Source organism: Gopherus evgoodei, chromosome 7 (assembly GCF_007399415.2).
Source record: "Gopherus evgoodei ecotype Sinaloan lineage chromosome 7, rGopEvg1_v1.p, whole genome shotgun sequence".
Classification (NCBI taxonomy): Eukaryota; Metazoa; Chordata; order Testudines; family Testudinidae; genus Gopherus; species Gopherus evgoodei.
This window is the reverse complement of record NC_044328.1, coordinates 103,830,092-103,854,325: the sequence shown is the minus strand read 5'-3', so window position 1 is coordinate 103,854,325 and position 24,234 is coordinate 103,830,092. Positions and strand designations below refer to the sequence as shown.

At 38.9% G+C, this 24,234-nt stretch overlaps 1 protein-coding gene across 7 annotated transcripts in view; it reads right to left on the bottom strand.

Moving 5' to 3' along the window:
• CACNA2D3 (calcium voltage-gated channel auxiliary subunit alpha2delta 3) overlaps positions 1-24,234 on the bottom strand; it is an 828,400-nt gene that overhangs the window by 223,634 nt on the left and 580,532 nt on the right. For all 7 annotated transcript variants that reach the window (XR_004001243.1, XM_030569375.1, XM_030569373.1 and 4 more), the window contains one exon: positions 14,765-14,898. Coding sequence is in view for 6 of the 7 variants with exons in the window: in XM_030569375.1 (XP_030425235.1) it covers positions 14,765-14,898 (134 nt within the window). In the remaining variant the exon portion in view is untranslated. The remainder of the gene's footprint in view (positions 1-14,764; positions 14,899-24,234) is intronic.

The following is a 24,234-nucleotide window of genomic DNA, read 5'->3' as shown; positions in this document are numbered from 1 at the left end:
TTAATTTTTGTGAGATTCCCAGATGCTACAGTGCTGGACATCAAAGATATCGGGAAATACAGAAAAATTAAGTAATTTGGTTTAATTGAGGGTTTTTTTCTTTTAACCTATGGCTTCTTTTGTCACAAATTCCTTTACATATTTGTGCTGTATGTTATTTGGTTAAGTGGGGTTGCCACTTGTTTTTCTTTTCACATAGATTACAAGGACTTATTGTGTTTTTTAATCATTTGTAAGAGATGCATAGAGTACTTGATAGGCACTTCTTGTTCATTTTTAATCCAAACACAAAGTACATTGTTATCAAGGACAGTTTTATGCACAAAAGAGATAGGACACTGCCTATAGTAGGTGTCACAGTGATGCCCCATGGCTACAAAAAATTGTAAGCATAGTGGGTTAAAAATGTCCCTTAATCTACCCTGAATAATAACAATACCTAGCTCTTAAACAGCACTATTCAACAACAAATCTCGAAGTCCTTAACTAAGATGGTCAGTGTCATTATTCCCATTTTACAGATGGGGAAATCGAGGCACAGAGCAGCACAGTGGAGGGGAAATTTTGGTCAAGAACATCAGGGCAAAGTCATATTCTTAAAGAAAGTACCATGGGGTACTTCATATCCCAAAAAGAGAGAAAAGAAAGGCCAAAGCATGTATTGACTTCATGTGAACATTCTGTTTCTTAAATATAGAGAGAATGTATTGGTCATATTTATACTATTAAAATCAAGCCATTCCTCATATGTACTCTATACACCAAACTGCAGACTTGGTTGGAGATTTTCCACCTCTTTTGTGACACTGCATTGTGTTTTGTTTGTTTTTTCCTTCTGTTTGTTATTACTGAGTGAGAGGCTCTTTCTGGATATTATATTTTGCCACTTTAAAGTACCTTGAATGTTAGACCAGCAAGCCACTAGCTCAGAACTGCTCTGAATGGCACAATATATAAGAGAGAGAATGAAGTAGCTATTATATCCTCATAAGGCTATTTGAGCTGATAACAAATATTAAAATAATGGGGATTGAGGTAACAAAATAACTATTGGCAGAATTTTATTATAAAAAACTAATTAACATATATTTTAATGAACTACCAATAACAGCACTAAGAGCAGACAGTAAAGGCAGTTTGGGCACAACTATTAATTAAAAGATGACTATAAATAGTTCTAGGGAGCTTTCCTTGCTATTTTGATCTGACATTTCCTCCGATGTAGGCAACCTACCCTATCAAAATAAAACAAAAAGCACTGGGACAGCTGTACAACTGATAAGAATTGACCTTTTAAACCACAGTAATATATAAATTGGACTTTACTGAATCTCAAGTTCTTCTTTTATCTCATCTAAGATAGGCAGACATCTTGTCCCTCCTATCCCATTGTGGCCACGAAAGGGCAAACACATAAAAGAACCACCTTGATTCTGTTATAAGGAACTGAGCAGAGGTGAGGGGATATCTGTAGGTAGGGAAGGAGCAATCCATGTGCACACAAATTCTATGGCTCCTTTAGTCACAGAGTCATGGATTGGGATGCAGATGTAAAGGTGCCAGGAAAGAGCCACCCCTAGCAAAACCTCTCCGCACAAATCTTGTTCATTTGTGCAGGCATTTGAGAATGTCATCAATAATACATCAAAAGCATATATTGGAAATAAACTGGTGATGTGACTGAGCTTTCTAATACCGTGGTGGCCATTAGGTGAGATGGGGAATCAGCAGCTGCACTGGTGTGCTTCAGGCCTGCGTGCATAAGCACAGCACCTGATTTTAACAACTAATGTGATGCTCAGCAGCGGAAGGTAGAATTAAGTCAATACATGTTACAAGCATTACTTAAAAAAAAAAGTATTGTAAAATACACAGATTCAAAATATGAATCTTAAAGACGCTCCAGCTTATACTGTCCTGAAATCTCTCTGGTTCAGCAAACCTCTGATTTAACATTAGGTTTTCTCTCTTTTTCCCTCTTCTTCCCCTCATTTTTTTTAAGTAATTTGGGAAAAGTGAGGTTGTGACACAGCTTACTGGCAGCAACATCAGCTGATAACATGGTGCCATCAATGCTTCTTATTGTTCATTAGTTTTTGTTGTGAGGAATAGAGAGTGCCTATCACCCATAATAAGTATGTAGCTAATGCATCTCACCAGTCTAGTTTTACACCTAAATTTTATAGGTATACGTTTATCAAAAAGGCCATGAAGCATTTTACGGACGCTTCACATTGCAAGCTAAATCTAGCAGGCTGTATAAAAATCCATTCACTTTGCGGAAAGAGCTATATTTCTCATTACATTTTTTATTTTGGAAGAAGCACTTTGTTTTTACTTTGCACAACTTGAGGCTACTCAATCGAAGCTAACTAACAGTAAGAAACCTTCTGATCTGATTGACAGCATTTACAACCTTTAGCTATACTGAAAGAATGTTAATTTTCATGCTTTTTAGAAAGCATGACCTAAATTAATTTGAAATGCTAGGTTTATTACAGTTTAGTGAAATGCTTCTGCTCTCCAGTTCTCTAATACATGATAGAAACCGTCTTGGCCTGAGGCCTGAACATTTTCTTCATCTGCTGCTGCTTCCCTTATGGTGTTATCCAGATGTTAAAAAAAAAAAAATTATCTTAGAAACTTCCCTCTTTCACCTTGATATCTCACAAGAAAAACACTGTGAAGTGCTTAGGCCATCGCAGAGTTGCAACTAGTAGCTCGTACTAATGGCTATCCTTAGAAGTACCCAGACCATAATGGAGAAGTACAGTCATCATATGTATCAGTTACATCAGCTAATGACAAATAGGTTAAACAAGGCTCAATGATTTCGTAATTTTTTTAAATGTCAGTGTACATCTGTTTTCACTTGAAGCCAGGGACTCGAACTGAACTATAACATAGGAAGAGGGGTCACATTAAGACAAGTTACTGCTAACTGTAATACTTACTCTCTTGAGTTCAGGTGAAGGCTTTAACCCAGAAACAGAACATTAAAATTGCAGTGTTTATCAACAGCCGTAGAATTCAAAGCTGAAAACTAAGATTTAAAATATGAGGGACTGGATTCTAATTTCACTCTGGTTTTACATCAGTGCAACTCCAATGATTTAAATGGAGATATTCTGTACTGGTGGAAATCAGGAGTAAGACCCAACAAATGCAATCATACAGTATTTTCATGGAGAAATGCAGAGAGATATTAGATCTAAGTAGTTCTATATTGTTAATTCTTGTGTGAATAAATCTAGCACTGTAGAAAACTAAAGATTTTAGTAAAAATTGTGACTGCAACAGAGCAGCAAGACAAAGGACAGTTCACAGGGCTAAGGATTAGGTGTGCTGCCTTGCTATTATTATTATTACAGTATTTTGAATGTGTTTATCCCTGTAAAATCTTTGTGTCACTACATGAAGGCTATTTATTTTAAAATTTATTATTAAACAACCTACAATCACATTTCTAATTTAAAACATACCATTCATTCATGACATCAATTAAACAGACTCCGCTCCATCAAATAGCTCGATAAATGCCTTCGGGATTACTTGTCTAGGAGTTGATAACAGTTCATTTCAAAGTTGGATGGTTAGAAATAGGGACTTAAGCCCATACTTAGGGTTCTTATAAATAGGCTTGGAAGGATTAATTTTTTTATCAGTAAATGTAAGTAAACATCAGCTTTCCATACACACACACACACCTGCAACAGAAAAAAATATTTTGATCGATAGTAACAGAAATTTACAGATAGGCAAAGTAAGAAAAATGATGCTTGAGAACTTAATAGAATCCCATTTTAATGTGTATAAAATACGTTATAGTGCTGTGGTTACAAAATTATTGTCTGATTCTTCCCCTGACACACAATTTCACACAACAGTGACAATTTAAATTGCTAAAAATAGACTCAGAGACTCTAGACTCATAGAGTCTAGGACTGGAAGGGACCTCGAGAGGTCATCGAGTCCAGTCCCCTGCTCAAAAATAAACATTGATTTTAGCTGTCAAAATTATAAAAAATGTAAAAATTGAATTCTACCAAGCCTACTTATAAATGGCCTGTTTTCCAGTGATGCTGAGCTCTTGCAGCGCTCATTAAAGTCAACTGCAGCTACTGTTGCTCAGAACCTCAAAAAAAAATCACATTTATATTTATGCATAAATAACTATTTAAGTACCTAACAATAACTAACTCAGCCAGCCTCAACACCTACCCCAAAAAATTGTCTTTCCTTCTATTTTCTCTCTCTGTGTTTTCTGTATTTCATTCTGCCACTGCAGCAAAACTCAAATGACCCTGATAATTTAATGTCTTTATTTTTTATTCCAGTCTTTTATTCAAGTTGTCCAGATAAAGGGCAGTGAAGATAAAATATACTTTCTTTTGAAATGTCACAAAATGAGACATAATATGATCAAAAGATGGAATTTGTATATTACATTAAATCCATTGCCTTCCTGCACTATTATTTTACCATAAATAATCCTTTATGAAAAAATGAAATATGAAAAATGTTATATGACAGAGTAACTACAATTTCCTTATAATCAACTCAGCTTCATTCAGAACATCTGCCTGTGATCTTATTAGTTTCAAACAGATATTAGTTGAAAAGGCATTTAAATAGTAGTTTTCTTTGGGTAAGGACAAGTTTTTCCAGAGTATTTGATCCAACATAATCGGGGGGGGGGGGGGAAACTAGAAACAAGTTCTCCCTCTGCTTAGTGATCTTTCACCTTTTGATTTTCAATTCTGTAAAATGACAACAGCAATTCTGTGTGAAACTCAAAATGGAATGTCCCCTCACCTAAAAGCACTACACATCATTGGCAGGCTGCAGCTGGAAAAGGTCCCAAATTGCTGTATCTCTAGCATGCAGGTGTCTGGGAGCAATACTGGCACCCTTTTGGCATGGATATACTAGTAAATCAAAATCAATGTGAGAACCACTCTCTGCAATTTACATAGAGTAATTGGTGGGAGAAAATCCAGCAGGTGAACAGTTTCAGACATTTGCGCTTCACTGAATTATTTTAAAGATATAACCTATCATAGCCTCATACAGGGAGTAACAATAATTCCCTATATAAAGTAACGATATCACAGGCCAGAAAACTCTGTAAAATAAGAGAAAACCCTGGAAACTCATGATAAAGTCCTAATATATATATATGACATGCATCTGACGAAGTGGGGGTTCACCCACGAAAGCTCATGCTCCAAAACGTCTGTTAATCTATAAGGTGCCACGGGATTCTTTGCTGCTTTTACAGTCCTAATATAGTGGTTTTAAAGATCATTTTCTTTAGATCTACAGCGCTAGTAATAGAGAATCTGTTCATCTAAGATTTGAAACTGACTGAATTTCCTACATACTAAATTTAATCACAGCATGTTTTGTGAATGAATCCACTTTGAAATTTCAGTAGTGCCAGTGGGAAATGATAATGCAGCTAAGCAATGCTGGGACAGCCAAAATACTTTCACAATAACATGCTAATCCTACAAGGATGGGCTCCATCATTCTCAAGTCCTGGGCAAGCAATGTTACTGTGGGAACACAGTACAAGGGAATGCCAGCATTTGAAAGATCTGAATAAGCACCTTTGTGCTTTTTCTCCCATGATGCTCCTCACATCTGGGAGGAACTCCCCAGAAAAGTATGCAAAACTACCTCATTATCCTTCTCCACATCCCACCTTAAGACTCTTTTTTGTCACGATGCCTACAAAAAAAGTGACATATTAGGCTGCTAGTATGCTGAGGCCACTGTCTATCATGCTGTCAAATAGGATTTGCATTCTCCACTTTTTAAGTAACTGTACACTAGCAAAAATAATTATAATAGTAATATGTTTCAATGGAAATAAAGTACAGTCATATTTATAGTCTGTGCCAGAGTTATAATGACTATGGGGCGAGAAGTAAAGTGTCACAGCATGTTCCACATGTTTTTAACACTGTTTCTGAGGCTCTGGAGGCTATTAAATTTAATGAACCCATCTGCTATGAAATAGAGGTTCAACCATAATCAGTTTTCTCAGTGCCATATAATACAGATGGCATTCCATGTTCCACATCCCCAGCAGGAACTTTCATGCTCCTCTTTAAGTGCAGAGTTTTGTTTTGGTTTGATGTTTGGACCATCTTTTTGATCTGTGGCATTTTATTGTGCACATACTGTACATACAGTGATGCACATGAAAAGTGTTAACCCATAAAATAAATATTGCCATCTCCTTACGACTTTTTTCTAGTAACTCTGACAACCAGCAATTAGATCTGTGCAGTAAGACTCTGTGGCTAATGCAATAACTGAAAATTCCCCTAATGGCATAAGTACCAGTACTGGGGCAAAAGCAAACGTAATTTATTTAAAGTGGTTTACTTCAAGAACTAAAAGGTTATGTATGTGTGTGTACATAGACAGGTACAATTTATCCATAATATATTTGTTTACATGCCTTAGAAATTGTATATGTTGTGCACACCAGCAAATTATTGTAAATGGTCATATTCCCATTAGTTATTTTCTCTGACATGCCCCTGTTTTCTTTTCAGGGTTCTCAATTTGTCTGTTTATGGGCCATGCTGCTCTTGTACCTGTTCTGTATGATCTGGGGTGCTCTAAGCTCTCATTTAAGTGGCACAGCATTCCTTGCACTGATTAGCACCCAACTGCCAAGCATAAGTAATTCAAGTTGTGTGTTAGCTTACAAAAAGGAATACATTCTATTAAAGATATTTTGAGCTGCACTTAAAAGATAAGGAGTGTGCATGAATTCTATTCATTTGAGAGGTTTATACATTTACAATCTTGAGCATTCATTATATTTTGTCAATTGATACACAGGATCTTATTGGATTTAACACAATTAATGTCATTAGCGGTAATTTGTTTACTCTTGATACAGCAGTAAAGCTAACGGATTAGAACAGCTGAGTGGAAAACTGGAATGTTTAATTATGGTGATTGAAAATTCTGGGCCAGACAGTTCTCAAAAACTCTGGGGCAGGTTTTTTGCATGAGAATCTCCATTATGATTCCCTGAGAGGTGCCCCCACATCATCTCATTGGGGGAGGAAGGCAGGTACACACACACCTCTTTGTTTTTGTGTGTGTGTTGTCTTACCACTGTAAAAGTCACAGGACACTTCCCCAAACCTGTGAGCGCCCAGATGAACTGCAGGAGGCCTTGGTCATCTGAGAAGAAGGCCTGTAGCTCCAAATAGGCTGTGGCTCCTGGTAGTGTTACTTCAACGGAACGGCACTACCAGGGACCCTTCCTAGGTGTGCTGTATTTGGCAGGGATAAAATGAAAAACTGATACAGGCTAGGGCTGTATTCTCTTTTCCAGGTAAATTAATCCATGCTGGAGGGTAGCCGATAGACATTCTCCTAACACCATCCTATCTCCTCACAGACACCTGAGTTGCAGAGAAAACTCTGCAGAGCTGTGGAGTGGAAGATCCAAAGATGCTGTGGAGGTGCCTGAGCACCCATCCACCTAATGGAAAGGCTGAGATCCATGCATGAGGAATTTGCTCACCCTGATATCAAGTGGGTGAACCCTGGCTATTTATCAGAGATGGCAGAAGAGTCTCCAAGGATTCAAATCCCACTGAATAAATCCAAAAGCTCTCATTAAAATTAGGATCCAGGACCAAATTCAATCTACAAAATTTAGAGTGAGCAGGTGCAACTCTCATGGGAATTTCTGAGGCATACTCTGGGATAACAGCACTTTCCTGTGAAGGGCAATGAATTGCTTGATTCTAAGGGGCACTGACCTGGAAACAGGAGAGGATGTGTTTCTCTTGCCCTTCCACTCTAATTAAGGGGTGAAAACAGGAAGCATTTGCCACTCCCAAGATAATTTGTCCTGGAGCAGCAAGGCCCATTGTTCACAATGGGGAAGTGGCTATCTGGTGCACCCTAAAGGCTGAAAGGGTTCAGAAGATAGAGAACAGGTAATAGAGACCCTCCCCTTAGGATAACAAAGTTAGTAAGAGTTGTCCCAGGGGCCTGGGAGAAGATGGGGCGTGGGAGTACCTACAGGATTGTTATCTGGAAGATTGGATTATACAGGATATTAATCTCCAAGAAAACTTGCAGGGGCTGGTCTGATGCCATCCTCTAAAATCAACCATGCACAGGTTCGTTGACCATTAGTCTCAATCACAGGATCACTAGGGGCAGGAAAAAGATATGGCAGTGTAAGGAAGATATAACTGTAAAAGGAAGTACAACACAACGACAGCAGGGGCCAACGCAAAAAGTGTGGGACCAAAAAAAATGGTCATGAAATCAAATGTAATCATTCATGGGTTGTGTATAAATTCTCTTTTCACAGATGTTTATAAATGGTATTTATTGACATTCACTAATATAGTTATTTCTAATATTTACTTGCTGTGATGACATAAGATCTTTCCACACTCGCTATGAAACATTTTAGTTGGATGCAGTACTGAAATACATAATCTGCTTTCAAACTACAGGCCCTGGGCGACCTTTTACCATGATAAAAATGCTAATTACATCCACTTATGATAATGGTACAACTAACTCATGCCAGAAAAGGTATTTGATGATATCTCTGGGAATAGAGTCTAGTTGAAATAGGGTAAGATTTAATTTTTATTCCTTCATAAAAGCTCCTACATGCAATGCGTGCAAAGGAAATTGAATGGTATGTAGTTTATAAAACCTCAACTTAAATTCTTGGAAAGAAAAGAGAAAATAAAAGCTTTAGACCTAATGTAACTTATGCTGTATCCATGTGTGTAATACACAGAGACTCATGTATTTTGCAATTCTGGGGCTGTGGAATTGCCACAGAATTAATCCTTTGCCTTAGAATTGTACTCCAGAAATTCAGCTTCTTTTTTAAAAAAAAAACAAACCAAAAATAGTGTTTCTAGCCTGCTGGTTGCAGAGGTAATCCTGAAAATGTGAACAGATTATAACACCTGCTGGATTCTGCAGAGAGCCAGAAAAATAGTTCTGAGGGTTTGACTAGATGAATTTTCAGTAAAAGTCTAGCACAAATCAACTGATTATGAATTAAAGCATGTTAGTTAAACAATTCAGGGAAGACTCTTCAGAAATGTTGGTTTCACAAGCTTTTGTTCTTAGTTATATTCAATCCTAGGCTACAGCTAAATTGAGTCCCCCACTTAATCCTGCCACTCATGGGAGGGAATGAGGTGCTGAATCAGGCTGCCCGAATGGCATCATATGAGCCTGCCAGCAGTGCAAACACAATGAAAAAGCATTTACCTGAAAATAATCATAAATGAATTTTATGCCAGTGATTATTTTGAACTATACATTAGCAGGGGTTCTCAAACTTCATTGCACCATGGTCCCTTTCTGACCATAAAAATTACTACACGACCCCAGGTGGGGGGGCCTGTAGCCTGAGTCCCAGCATGCAGGGCTGAAACCCTCAGACTTCGGTTGGGCCCCAGCAAGTCTACGTCAGCCCTGGCAAACTATTAAAATGGGGGTGTGATCCACTTTGGGGTCCCAACCCACAGTTTGAGAACTGCTGCATTATAGTTCTGTGTGCCACTGGGAAGGGGCAGAAAGGATGTGAAAGAAGGTAACACTGTAGAAGGATTTAGAGACCCATACAGGGGTCAAATTAAGCCTGCTGGTGTTGACTCAAGTCAGTACTTTTTTTCTGAAGGCTGCCATCTTTTGCTTCAGACTCTACAATGTCATTAAAAAAAGTCTTCGCCTTTATGGATACAAAAGCCATGAGAATGTGAACTGACTGCAGTCAATGCAGTAATGTCTGAGTGAGCCCCATTCATCTCAGTGTGGTCTTAACCCTGTAGTTATTCTAAATGTCAACACTGTTAACTTTTCTAGTGATGAAAGAAGAGAGAGAATCATATCATGAACAGCTGCATAAGCTCCTGTGAGTGGCATCTCATTTTGGTATCTAGAATTCATGAACATTAATCTGTAGATGGAGCCTAGTTTGTGAGCAAAGCTCGGGTGAATATTGCTACTCCACTTTCCCACCCTCCATTTCAAGATCTGATATGTATTGTTCAAAGCAATGTTCCTTTGCTACACCGACCTGATGGCTAGAATTGTCAATCAACTGTGCTAGAACTCTAATAAAACAACTCTTCACATTACTAGTCATTTGCCCCTTATCACATGCCTGAAATGGCCCATTAAGTGATTAACAGTGAGGCAAATTGTAAACGTGTATGAAAATAAAAAGTCCTCTTCAGTTACACAGAGGAAAAGTACTATGGTGTATATATAGTGTTACGTCACTGCTGTTGTGTTACAAATCTCTGCCTGACTAGCCCACTTCTCGCAAGTCACTGTCCAAACAGAAAGAAGGTGGGACATCTATGTACATATTTTCAAACATTTTCTCTAGAGGCCTCATACTACATCCAGGTGGAATCTCTGGTACAGGGAGCCCTTTCCATAGCAGAGAGATTCGAGCAACAACCATTGTTGACAACAGTGTCAGTGGGTCATCAGTAAGGATGTGTGTTTGTCACGGATGTCATGAAAGTCATGGATTCTGTGACTTATAATATAATATATGGAGATATACCTATCTCATAGAACTGGAAGGGACTCTGAAAAGTCATTGAGTCCAGCCCCCTGCCTTCACTAGCAGGACCATGTACTGATTTTGCCCCAGATCCCTAAATGGCCCCCCTCAAGGACTGAAGTCACAACCCTAGGTTTAGCAGACCAATGCTCAAGCCACTAGTTATCCCTCCCCCCTGACTTTATGTGATCTCTGCAGCTGCCAATGCACCTGATCCAGGGGTTGCCTGAGCAGCTCACCCCTCCCCCCCAACAGCAGGAATTTGGATGTGGGGGGGCTCAGGGATGGGAGTTAGGGTGCAGGGTGGAGCTTACCTGGGGGGCTCAGCTCCTAGCTCCATGTGCTGCCTCCACCTGCCTTGCACTGCCCCTGCAGCTCCCACTGGCTGTGGTTCCCAGCCAATGGGACCTGCAGAACTGGGGCTTGGGGAGCTGGAGGTCGCTGCTTCCCAGGAGCCAGGTAGGGAACCTTCTCTAGCCCCACCCACCCCTGCCCCAGCACCTCTGCTGCAAGCACCTGTGGTGCCCCTGGGCCGGCTATCCCCCAGCAAGCACCCGCAGCACCCCCAGGACATCCCCTCCCCATGTTTTAGTCAGGGGTATATAATAAAAGTAATGGACAGGTCACGGGCCGTGAATTTTTGTTTAGAGCCCTTGACCTGTCCATGACTTTTACTAAAAATACCTGTGGCTAAAACAGAGCCTTATTCATAAGTTTACCATGGGGAAGCGACTTCTATTCTGATTTGAGCTGTATGAAGCAATTATCTGAACCATAGCTTTTACAGTAGGGGAAATTTCGAGCAAAACTTTGCACTCTGGCATATTTATATGAGAGAGAAAATTTTCATCATGAAAACTGACAATGGCCTCGATTGGCCAAATTTCACCCTCTTTAAATCCACAAACCCATGTTCACTTGCATTGACAAGTTGTAGCTGGACATAGAGTCATAAAAATGTACATCTGGAAAGGCCCTCAAGGGCCATCTGGTCAATCCCCTTGCCCCACACTGAGGCAAGATTAAGTGTACCTAGACCCATCCTTGAAAAGTGTTTGTCTATCCTGTTCTTAAAAACCTCCAATGATAGGGATTCTACAAGCCCCTTAGGAAGTCCATATCCTCCTTTGAAAACCACTCATTCACAATATCACACAAAATGAACCGCCACCCTCAAGTAGTTCCATACTTGTTATCAATCCCTACTCAGGTATAACATTACAGCTGGTTGCCTAAAATTAGGCACATACACGCAGAGAGTCACCTGTAAATGGCTCTGTTTTCAGAAGTGCTGAGCACTCACATCTCCCATGAAAGTTGATGCACCCATAGCAAAGTTGAGGACCTGGCCCTGGGACTTTCACACAGATCTAGTTCTGAGAATGGGAATGTCCTTTACCAGGCTCCTTCTGCACTATTTTCCCAGGACTTGATTTATGGTTCTTTCAATTTATCCTCTTTCTATATAGTCTCACTGATGATTTGGGAAAGAAAGGGATTTATCCCATAGTACCAGGCACAATGGGGCCCTCAGGCCTTACCAAAATATAAATAACTACTAATCAAATTAATCAGAGTCTGGGGTGGGAGGAGAGCACAGAAAGCAGAGCTTTAAAGTGTTTTATTTTGATTGAAATAAATCATCATTCATTTGGATTAAGATAGTTTCTTTATTCAAGAATGTAACAGCTCAACTGGTTTTATTTTTCCTGATTTCTCCTCCAAACTGCTTCTCTAAAAACTCACTCTACTGTTCTCAAGTAGGTATTGCATTTACTCCCTCCTGTTGCATTTAGTTACATTATAAACAATGTAAGTGGACTTGGAAGGATTAAATGTTTATCTGTAAGTGTCAATAAAGGTCTATTTCTCAATACACACACAAACCGATGAAAAAACATTTCCATCAATAATCTAAATTTATACACAGCCAAAGAAAGAAAAATGCTGCTTGCGAACATATTAGCATTTGACTTAAGGCTATTTACTTTGAATTTTGACATATGAAGTTGACAATTTGTGTTTTAACTGTTCTAAATAGGAATCTACCAAATTTGCGGCCGTGAAAATTGCATTGCAGCCATTAAATCTGGTTTCTCCATGAAATCTGGTCTTTTGTGTACTTTTACCCTATACGATACTATAGGGTAAATGTATAGAAAAGTATACAGCATTTGTCAAACCAGGGGTCCTGACCCAAAAGGAGGTTGCAAGCCTATTGTAGGGCAGGCCATATTATTGCCACCCTTACTTCGGCACTGCCTTCACAGCTGGGTGGATGGAAAGCGGCAACTGCTGGCTTGTTTGGGTTGCAATAAAACACTCTTTATCCAGGTTAAAAAGAAGGAGGATAAAGAAGAGAACTGACCTCTAAGACATAACTTACATTGACTACTTAAAGTAGGGGTCCCCAACGCAGTGCCCACAGATGCCATGGCGCCCGAGGGAGCATCTAAATGCTCCCATGCCCTGGCTGGCGGTGGAGCATCCGCTGAAATGCCGTTGAATTTCTGCAGCGTTTCGGTGGCAACGCCTCTCGATGACGTCACTTGTCAGGAGCAAGTGACGTCATCGAGAGGCATCGCTGCCAAAATGCCGCAGAAATTTGGCGGCATTTCAGCGGGTGCTCCACCGCCGCCACGGTCCTTCGTCTGGCGCCCGTCAGACGAAAAGATTGGGGACCACTGACTTAAACATAGGAGCCGGGGTAGGGGCAGAGTGGGTGGGGGAGAGAGAGAGAAACATGTATGAGAATGAAAACAAAACACTTTAGATTCTACCAGACCTCTCCCCATTTCAGAAAATGTCTTGCAGCAGGGAACTTTGAGGCTCTATGTAATTTTTACCCTTCTCACCCTAGTATTTCAGTGAAGAAAAGGAGGAGTGCAGATTAATCATGCCCTTAAGTGCTATTTATTGGTAAAACAGGAAACAGGAAATAAGTTGATTACATCCAAAACAACATTTCCAAGTGAGGCTATTTTGTTTCTCTTTGGTAACCATAGATGTTCATATTTGTTTTATATTATTCTATCCAAGACCACAATTCAGATAAAAAGAGGAAGACAACCTAAAACTGAAATAAAACAGCATTTCAATTATTTTTTCTGGGATATTTTTATGATGATTTTACTTTAAACTTGACGAGGCTCAAAAGCCTGGCAAAGTTTAAAGCTTCCCCCACCACTCCCTTAAAAAAAAAGGGGGGGTGAACTAGGGAGGGAAGGTTGAGCTCACCGGATAGAGTTTTCTCAGTTTGCCCAGTTCTCATGAGGGTTGAAAAACAGTTAAAATAAATGAACAGCTTTGCAGCTGCTAATCTGTGATTTCTACTCATTAGAACCAATATTTGTAACCATTTCACACTAAATTAAGAACATTTGCTGCAACTCTTGTGATATGCTTCTACAATATGTTACTCTCAATTAGGTAAATGAGGAAAAGAAAGAAGAAAACGTTAAGCAAGCTACTGAAACAAAACAAAATAAATCTTTATCTGAGTCAGACACAATTTACTGATCATATGTTTTAGCAAGTTAACAGTCATTTCAAAAAAAGAAAATCTGCATTAAATCTAATGTTTTTCAGGTGCTGAACCTGGAAATTATATGTCAGTAAGGTAACCAAGCCATCTACCAACCAGAACAAAAAGGATTTGTCCTATTTTAATATGTAACATGTACAACATTTTCAATATTCTTCAACTGAAAACATCTTAGTAGTCACCTAATCATTGGCCTACCTCTGCAGAATAAAATATATTAATGACTATTGTAGAAGTCTCATTTAATGTAGTTTGTAGTTCAATTTACATTCATTTAAAGGCATTTGGAAAATGATGATTACTCCAAGTTACTAATCTTTATGTTACTGGTCATGTCTGACAACCAAACTGCACATTTGCTGATCATAAAGGCAACAGTGACTGTTACTTTTTGGGACTGACCTATGCATTCCTACAGTATTTAAATGTATAAACACCTACTAATTGCTGTAAGTGGAATTAGTTAACTTAAACTTTGTAAAACTTAACCCCCACCTACTGACAGTCAAAGGATGGAAAGATGAACAACTAGTACTGTTAACCACAATAGCAGGTTTAAATCTAACTCCTCATCTTCTTTTGTGAGCATGTGTTTTAAATGCTTTCTCATGCAGACTTACAGTGCTGTCGATATATGCTTCAGTCCATACCACATCATGCTCTTGATCAATAACCTTTGGTCGGCTAAGAACATGGAGGTATTCCATGACGTTCTCCTGTACGTCAGCTAATGTAGAGATCTGAGTAAAAAACCCTGTGAAAACACACAGATTCCAAGTTACGAGGCTGACAGAAGGAATTAAGGAAGATTCCAACAATAAATATGATGCATGTTATGTCTGCTGTGTTTTCTGTTTAATTATCTCCAAAGGATACATGCAGAAGGACCATCTTTGATGAGAAGCAGCCTTGTCCAGTATTAATTTGTGAAAGCAGAAGTCTGTGAAACAGTGTGTCAGCCTTGAAGGGCTCAGTTCTTGAGACTGTTATACACCATTGCACATCTTATCCTAAGTGTTTGGTTCCAAGACAGTTTTGCAGTTTCATGGTAAAGTAGAAGTTAATGGATTTTTTTTTCATAGTAAATACTTAATAAAAATTAGAACGGTCTTCACTCTTTATAACATTATACCAAACCATGCAAAACTTATCTAGCCCTGGTCTACACTACGAGTTTAGGTTGAATTTAGCAGCGTTAGATCGATTTAACCCTGCACCCATCCACACAACAAAGCCATTTTTGTCGACTTAAGGGGCTCTTAAAATCAATTTTGTACTCCTCCCTGACAAGAGGATTAGCGCTGAAATCGACCCTGCTGGGTCAAATTTGGGATAGTCTTTGCTAACTTGCAAAGGCAAGGAGCTGCTGCTGCTGCTGTGTAGCAATGTAGTACCATGTCTCTCAGCAGCACCCAGGAGATGTACGGTGACGGTGAGCTGAGCGGGCCTCATGCTTGCCATGGTATGTCATCTGCATGGGTAACCCAGGAAAAAAGGCGAGAAACAATTTTTTGCATTGCTTTTACGGAGCAAGGGAGGCCTGACAGCATGTACCCAGAACCACCTATGACAATGTTTTTGCCCCATCAGGCATTGGGAGCTCAACCCAGAATTCTAATGGGTGGCGGAGACTGCAGGAACTGTGGGATAGCTACCCACAGTGCAACGCTCCAAAAGTTGATGCTAGCCTCGGTACTGTGGACGCACTCCACCGACTTAATGAGGACACACACAATCAACTGTATAAAATCAATTTCTAAAAAATCGACTTCTATAAAATCGACCTAATTTCATAGTGTAGACATACCCCTACTTTCAGGTGTTAGTTTACAGAATTGAAGTGGGGTCAAAATGGGGAAAAAATAGTAGTGGTACTCCACTCCAGATCTGTGTACACTCTCAATCCTGTGTGGCATGGAATGTGAATAAACTCCTGATTCCATAATACATTCTTTGCAAATGATAGGGACCAATGAGAATAGAATCAGAATAACTTGGGTAAATAATCATAACTTTGAATCATAAAGCTTGAAACAGGACTCCTCCTAAAGGAAGTATCCTGGCAGCAGTGAAATGGGGAAGGCCACAGCCACCTACGTTGTCACCAGCTTTATTCCCTTTCAATGTTCAAATGCAAAGTATCCTGGCACGTCCTTGCCCTGCCAATCCCATTTAATCCAAATATGACAAAGCCCTGGAGCAACTCCAAGGCCACAGTCTTGCCCAGACTACTGCATGTGTTTACCCAAATTTACCCTCATCTACACTGCTGTGTTTGGATCTCCATTCATCACCAACCCTCTTCTCTGCTACAGGAGGACTGATGCCTAATGGACAGGAAAGAGGCATTACCACAACGCCTGATCTTTGAAGGGTTGGAGAACCAGACTTCAAATGGTAATAGGCAGCTGGAAACAACAACTGTTGAGCTGTATTTATTAGAGAGGGACAAACCAAACTGGATACAATAACAGACTGAAATCTTCCATCGAAGTTCCAAGGGGAACTTTTGACTTCTCAGAAAGCTTGACTACCTTTTTTTCCTTCCTCATTTTTGTGACCTTTAATATTTTCTAATTCCATCCAGCATCAGAAGTATAAAGTCTGAGATGTCTAGTCAATTACCAAACCTAAAGATTTTTGGATATGTGTAGTGTTGTCGCGGTCATAATAGGGGTCAGGGACTTACAACATCTCTGCTTCCTGTGTGATTGCAGATATGACACTTACAGTTTCTTCATCTTTAACATGGGTTTCATTTATGCTGTCTGCCTCACAGGGTTGTTCTGAAGCTAAACTAAGTAACATTTAAAAAGCATTTTCAGATCCTTGGAATTACAGTATTCCACACCTTTTAAGGTTTTTCTACATTTCTATCATTAATATATCAAATTATTTATGACAAGTTTTTTGATACACTTCTCTTTCATTGTTGGTTGCATTTTATAACTCTCTGGCCATTATAAATATAATGCATGTGAGGCTCCCTCCTGTAGATATTAAATAGTCCACAGGAGTGAAAGATTGTGTCAGTTCCCATAGATGTAATGGGATAATAGTACCTCACAGGTGTGTTGTGAGGATGACTACATTAAAGGTTGTTAACCTGTCAGATACCATGGTAGAGAGTGCCATAGATATTTGTGCTAAGAAAAATCAGTAACTCAGACTACTTCAGCCATCCATAATAAGGCATTTCACCTTATTGGTGACCACAGAATACCTCACTCTTCAATGTAAAGTCCTAGACTGTGCCTTGCCCTTAGACAGCCTGCCAGAATTGCAGAACTTGCACTAAGGAGAGATGCAGAGGCTGCTCCCCCATAAAACCTACGCATCAGAAAGGAATTTGGAAGCAGGTACAGCCGAGCTTGATACTCCACCATTTGCTAAGCATGGGAAGAATACATTGCCCTCTTAAGTGGGGGAAGGTGGCCGAATGTGCTTCCCTTCTCCCACCCCAAACAGGGAGCTCCAAGAGAGATGATGATTCTTTTAGGCAGATTTCACCCACTGCTCCTCTGTGAGGCGCTGTATCTCTGCACCACCCTTTACTATCAGCTTAGTGCTATTAGCATGATCTAGCCCAGTGTTTCTCAATGACTGATTTGTGGACTGGTGCCGGTTCTGGAGATCTCCTTGACACAGTTTAGGAAGGCAGCAAGATGGTCCCTAGTATGAAAAAGGTTGAGAAACACTGATCTAGCCCACACTGAAAGGCCAACTCCACTCATCTTTATGGTTAGAGAGAGTCAGCAAGAAGACAAAACAGTACAAAACAACAAATTCTTGACTAGACAAACATTGTAGCCAATCATAACTCACTCCTCTTTAAGGGACCAAACCTTCGAGATGCTGAGGGCACTCAGCGTCTCGCAGGATAGGGCCTTATTATTCAATGTGCCAGCCAATAATCCATGTGTCATTTGATAAAAATATGGCATGTTTCCATATAATTCCTCCTCTCTCCAGACCACGAAATTATAGCACTTACATGAACAGAGCAAAGGTGTATAATGATGCAGCTTATTCTACATATCAGCAATATGTGGATATGAAATAAATTAAAAAAATTCTTTGGTGCATATTTTCAATACTCAACCAGCAGGGACAGATGGGACACTTACATTTTTCTGAGTGCAAAGCTCTGATAAATTTGGTCATCGTATCAGTGAATTCTCATTCTTTCAAATATTTTAGCTCTTGTAATTTAATTTTAACTGCATTTCCTGGCATTTTATGGTTTGGGGAGTTGGGTTTGTTTTAAATTGTATTTACTAATTAAAATGTTCTATAAGGATATTAACTTACTGAAACATACTCTCTGCCTTAAATTTAACTTTAAAGAAGATTATTTGTTTTTGGTCTGGGTTTCTTGGAGCTTTTGAAGCCTAGCAGCTTAACAACTGATTCAATCTTAATTGGGAAATCTGTTCTTGGGAAAACTACATTCTGTATAAATGGTGGAAAGAAAGAAGAGTGTACTGTTATTTCATGAGCTATTGATTGAGATTACTTTTGGGAAAAGCTAATATGTATATTAGCCTTTCTGATATGCTGACCTCTCCATTTTTGTGGTTGCAGAATCTCTGCAGGAAAAAATGTGGGCTTTCTCTTCCTGTCATCATTAACACACATTTCATTATCTAGACCTTTATATTGCGTAAAGGTCACTACATACTTAAAATCTAACTAATCTATATAAACAATTTATGTGTAGAACTCAATAAATAAATAAACCCAAAGCATTTTGGTTTATAAGACAGTACAGTTGTGGGTAAGTATTTTTATTTTACAAGTGATAGCCTAAAGTTTCAAAGGTGATTTTGAAATACCTCAATTTTTGGGTGTTCCCCTTGAGACATCTTAAAAAGGGAGATGCTCAGCATGTTTAAGGTATCTCTGGTTGGGCACTCAAAATAACTAGCTATTTATGGAAGTTTAGGCAGGTGAGACAGATCCACAAATAAATTAACTAACTTTTTATCTCCATTTCCTTCTTTTAAGACAGTGTGTCAGTTGCAGCTGAGGAAAAATCCACCAAAAGCAAAACTAAATTATGCTAAGGAGCATACAAACCCTTTTTAAAATGTGCTGCTATTTCTAAGGCCTCTGGGTAGGGGACTTAAAATAAGGAGTATTTCCCCCCACATATATACCCCTTTTTAAATTTTGTAATTGTTTTCCTGAATAATCCTTAAAGAGCACGGTTCAGTCATGCTTTTATTTTAGGTATTTCCACATGACCTTGAGTTATTATTCCAAAATATATAATGTATTATGTTATGCAACTTCCTTGTATGTTTCTTAATGCTTTGTTTTACATAGTGTATATTTTATATGAGATTATTACTATTATGTAATATTTCTAGATAGTTCCTAAGGACCCAATCAGGGATCGGGCCTCAGTTGTGCTAAGCACCACGCTACAAGCAACACATGACCAGCTCTGCCTCCACAGATTTTAAGAGGCCATTATACATTAGATCCTTGAACAATTAATAAAACTAGAAGCAGATTACTGACTAGAGTAGAATCTCAGAATTACAAACACCTCAGAGTTTCTATGCAGAAGAAAAATGCTGCTTACTCTTTATTTTTTTAGTAGTTTACGATTAACATGGTACTGTATTGTATTTGCTTTTTTTTTTTTTTGGTCTCTGCTGCTGCTTGATTCCATACTTCTGGTTCCAAATGAGGTGTGTGGTTCACCGGTCAGTTTGTAACTCTGAGATTCTACTGCATCGTAGAAAACCTTTATGTGTATATGTGCCTAGGACCATGGAGAGTTTCTTATCCAACATTGTTTTTCTTTTCCACATATTTTCAAGTCAGAATTACAGGATATCTTGAATGTTAAATTTCTATTAAAATTACTACTTCAAATATTCATTTAACAAGTTTCTGAATTTCTATGACTAGAGCATCCCTCAGTCACAAGTCCTGATGCTACCTTTGGGATAAAGCTTGCCTCCATAGAAAGTCAGCATAAGCTTGTGTGCCTCACGCAAGGTTTTTATGTCACTATGTTTCAGATAAAATGGACTTTTCCCGCTCTTTCTTTTTTATACAGAAAGAGAAGATACTAACTCCTGGAGGTCGGTGAAGGAGGGAACAACAGACATGACCCACACTAATCCAACAATAACAATCAACAGGGAACCATGTGGTATTTTGCACCAGCTTTTTTCATTTTAAATTTATGCATACAACAAGATATGGGCCAAAATAGTTAATGACAAACATTTTCCTACTAACTTTATTTTGCAGATAACCAAGGAATATGTTTTGGTATTGCCAAAATCCCTTTTATAGCAATAGAGATATCCAGTCAAGGAGATTATGCTTGTCCATATCCTATACCAATAAACAGTACTCACTCTTAAAGATACACAAAGAGGCATACACACACATTTGACATTTCTAAGATTCCCATCACCGTGGTATCTAGGCATCATAACACATGTGAAGTGCTTCATTTCTTGTTGGAATAGAGCATCATAGTCCAAAGGATCTGAACAAAACTGTATAATCAAAATAATTTTTCATGACATAAGCCAGTGTTGTAGATGGATATGGGGTGGAAAATGAGATGAAAAGTGTGTTACGGGGCTTAACCAAATGCATTTAATCAGCTAGGCCCAGCCTATTAAAATTATTGACCTTTTAAAAAATATCTTTTTGTAAGACTTTTTATTAAGAAATTAATTTTTGATTGATAATAGGAAGTAACTGAGGACCGGAGTCATAGCTGTAACCATATACATTCTCTTTATTTTCTTTTGTGGTGGTCTTCTCAAAGCTGGGTTTGAGTTTGCACTGTCGGCTTTTGAATGTGTAGTCTCCCTTTCAATGTGTTTTTAGACTTTGTGGCTCATGTTAAAAGCCTGCAATCAGTTTATAATTTCCATGGAATTATAATTAATACTAGAATTATAATGAACTATTATGAACTTTTGGCTCATTCTTTCCAGGTAGCATTGATTTATTTACTTTCTTCCTAGACATAGTAGTTTTCCCTGAACTTTAGCTTCCACTATATAAAGTGTAACGAGTTGCCACAGCCTGAGTGATGGAACTCTCCAAAATTTTTGCACACTTGTTTAAATATTTATTTTTGCATTTTCTCTCTTGTGAGTTATTACACTAGAGAGTTAAGACCAAGGGGAGACAACGTTGCTATATTGCACTTTCACCAAGTATTTGGACTGTTTGATTATTTGTGTGTGTAATACTACCATATGTCACAAAAGCCAATCCTCATTTGAATCACACACTCATCCATTATATGAAACTGTTATCCAGGGGATTTCAGCTCCTCCTTCTTTAGACTTTGAGGTTTAATCAGGAAATAAAGAGTTACGCACTGAAGTCCTTGACACAGCTGCTAAGCCTATGCAAGTTATACCAGATAAACGTTTGCTTTAACTTACACATTCTTACACCCCTGGCTTCTTGGTACGTAAGTTATATTATCTAAGATTCATTGACACACATAACTACTATTTTTTTAGGAAATAAAAGTCCTTCCAGGAACTATATGCCATTTCATAAGCCTGAACATGATGTTTCATAACATTATTTGGTTAAATATTAAATATAATTTGGGTAAATGATTATCCTCTGAAATTAGACTTCCTTTCCATACTGCTATTATCATAAGATAATAGTGATTTTCAGCCAAATGACCACCAGTAGCATTAGACCCCAAACAGCTCAAAATGACAAACTATTTTCAACAGTGCACTGTGTACTTGACAAGAAATGTGTCCCACCTTCAGGTCATGGAACAAAATGGGTGCAGTGTTCTTGTAAGGAATACAGGATTAGAACCTAATCTCCTTGGGTAGGGACTAAGGAGGGTATTCTTCACTGCATTGAAGCTGTAATGCTCCCCAGCAGAAGGGGCTTCCCAACAAGGTGAACAACATGCGTAACCATCTCTATGCCACTTGCTGCAAGAGCCCACAGTGCTGGACATGTTGGGATGCTGCTGCTTATGTATGGGTTGTAGCTAGTGCTTCCTACACCTCTGCTATTTCCTAATAATAAAACAGGCCATGGAGCTGTTCTCATTGAGGCACAAGTTGGGCAAACCCTCAGGACTGCCAGGCTCCCATCAACCCCAAAATAAGGAAGGCACAAGCCTCTCTTTCTTTGTCCATTCACCAGGCTCTGTGCTGGGGCAGAGATGAATCCTCTCTTTTGTCCTCCTCTGTGTTTTGTAAAAGGCCAACCATACTGTTGGTGCATAATTAATAACAAACATTCAAAAGAGGGGCTGTCAAATGATTAACTGATATACTTTTGTCATATAAATATTTGTTTCATGCCCTCTGTTTTGTAAGTAACCAAAACTTTAAGGCCTATCTTTATTTTTACAGCTGGCTGACTTTCTGCTGAATGTGACTGTTGAGGGAAATGCAGTGGCTGCATACTTTAAAACTTGGCAAGTTGAGTATTGGGAAACTTTATACCTTTGTTCACTTCAAGATCCTGGTAAAGCTCCATTTTTTTTTAACTTCATGTGCACTTGCTTACAGAATAATGGGGAAAATAATTGTAAATTTCATAAACCATTCTATTGGGGCTTTGAGGTCTTGATTCTTTTAATGTATTTAAAATGGTTTGCTGCTTAGCCTCATTAAGCCCATACTCCCTCAAGACATGCCCTACTTATGCACAAAATGTAGCAGAGAAATGTGTGTGGGGGATGGGGGGGGGAGGGGCAGGTGTCTCATGGTTTCACCATTAGATTCCAGAAGTTAAAGAACTTTTGCAAGGTGGTATGAATTTCCCTAGTGATCCTTTTCGAAAGAAAGGATTTTGCTGTCCACAATGCAGTCAGCTGGAAACCTTGCAAACAGCCTTCATCTATGCTGTGCTTCCATGGGAAAAATCACTGCAAGGAAAATTGATTTTAGGGCCATTGACCTCGGTAACAACAACACGCTTTGGCCCATCCATGCAAGAAGTAAACTGCAATGCAGTCATTCAACCAATCTGCAGATCGCCTTTACTGGGTCTCTCTTCTCCCTTAGCTGTAATATGTCTTTTCACTAAAGAACTTGGCTGAACCAGAGCTAAAAAATCTAAGGGAAAGTTCTGAATCTCATGTAACTTGAGCTGAAGGTGGTTGTGCTGCTTCCTACACTGTCAGAACCTAGATTATATGAAATTAATTACAGATCAGAGATGGGAGACCTTAATGTTAGGGAGCAAGTCATATAACTGATGCAATCTGAGGCAAAAGACTATTGAGGCAATGATAATTAAAATTAATCTTTTAGATTACACCTATGGGCCAGATTCTGCTCTCATTTACACAGGTGTAAGTCTGGAGTAGTTTCATTAGCTTCAGTAGATTTTATCCAGGTTCTAACAGAGAACCAGATTTGACCCTCTCTCATTTAGAAAAAGGCAAACCTACAATATTCTTCCATCAGAGTATACAAAAGCAAAGTGACGAGGAAGTCTACTGTGTTTGCTGCTAGTGATGGCGAAGAACAAAGAGGTGCACTTTCCCTTCATCGGGAATGAGACTGACACGTACCAGATGAACTAGTCAAGCAGCTCCTATTGCCTGGCCATAATTTCTAAGTTGCTGTGCTTAGATCTTTATGCAGCTATAGTACTGTACTGTCTACAAAGCTAAAGCATTTGGTTGATTAAATTGTCTTCAAAAAGATGCTTCAAAGGATTCCGATACAATGACTAGAACTAAATTATGGTGTAACATTAGCTGATTAAGACAAGACTTCAAACTGAGTAATTCCAATCAGATGGACACAACAGCGGTTAAAGCAATAATGTCTATGTGCATAGTGCCTGATGTGAGTCATCATAATGTGATGAGGCACAAAGAAAAAACAAAATGACAGATATGTTTTTTCCAAGAATACAGATAAAAGAAAATTGACTTAATCAGTGATTTCTAAATTATTATTATTTATAGTACGCAGTGTTGTAGCCATGTTAATCCCAGGTTACTACAGACATGAGGTGGGTGAGGTAATATCTTTTATTGGATCAACTTCTGTTGGTGAAAGTGACAAGCTTTCGACCTTACTCAGAGCTGTGTACACCTTGT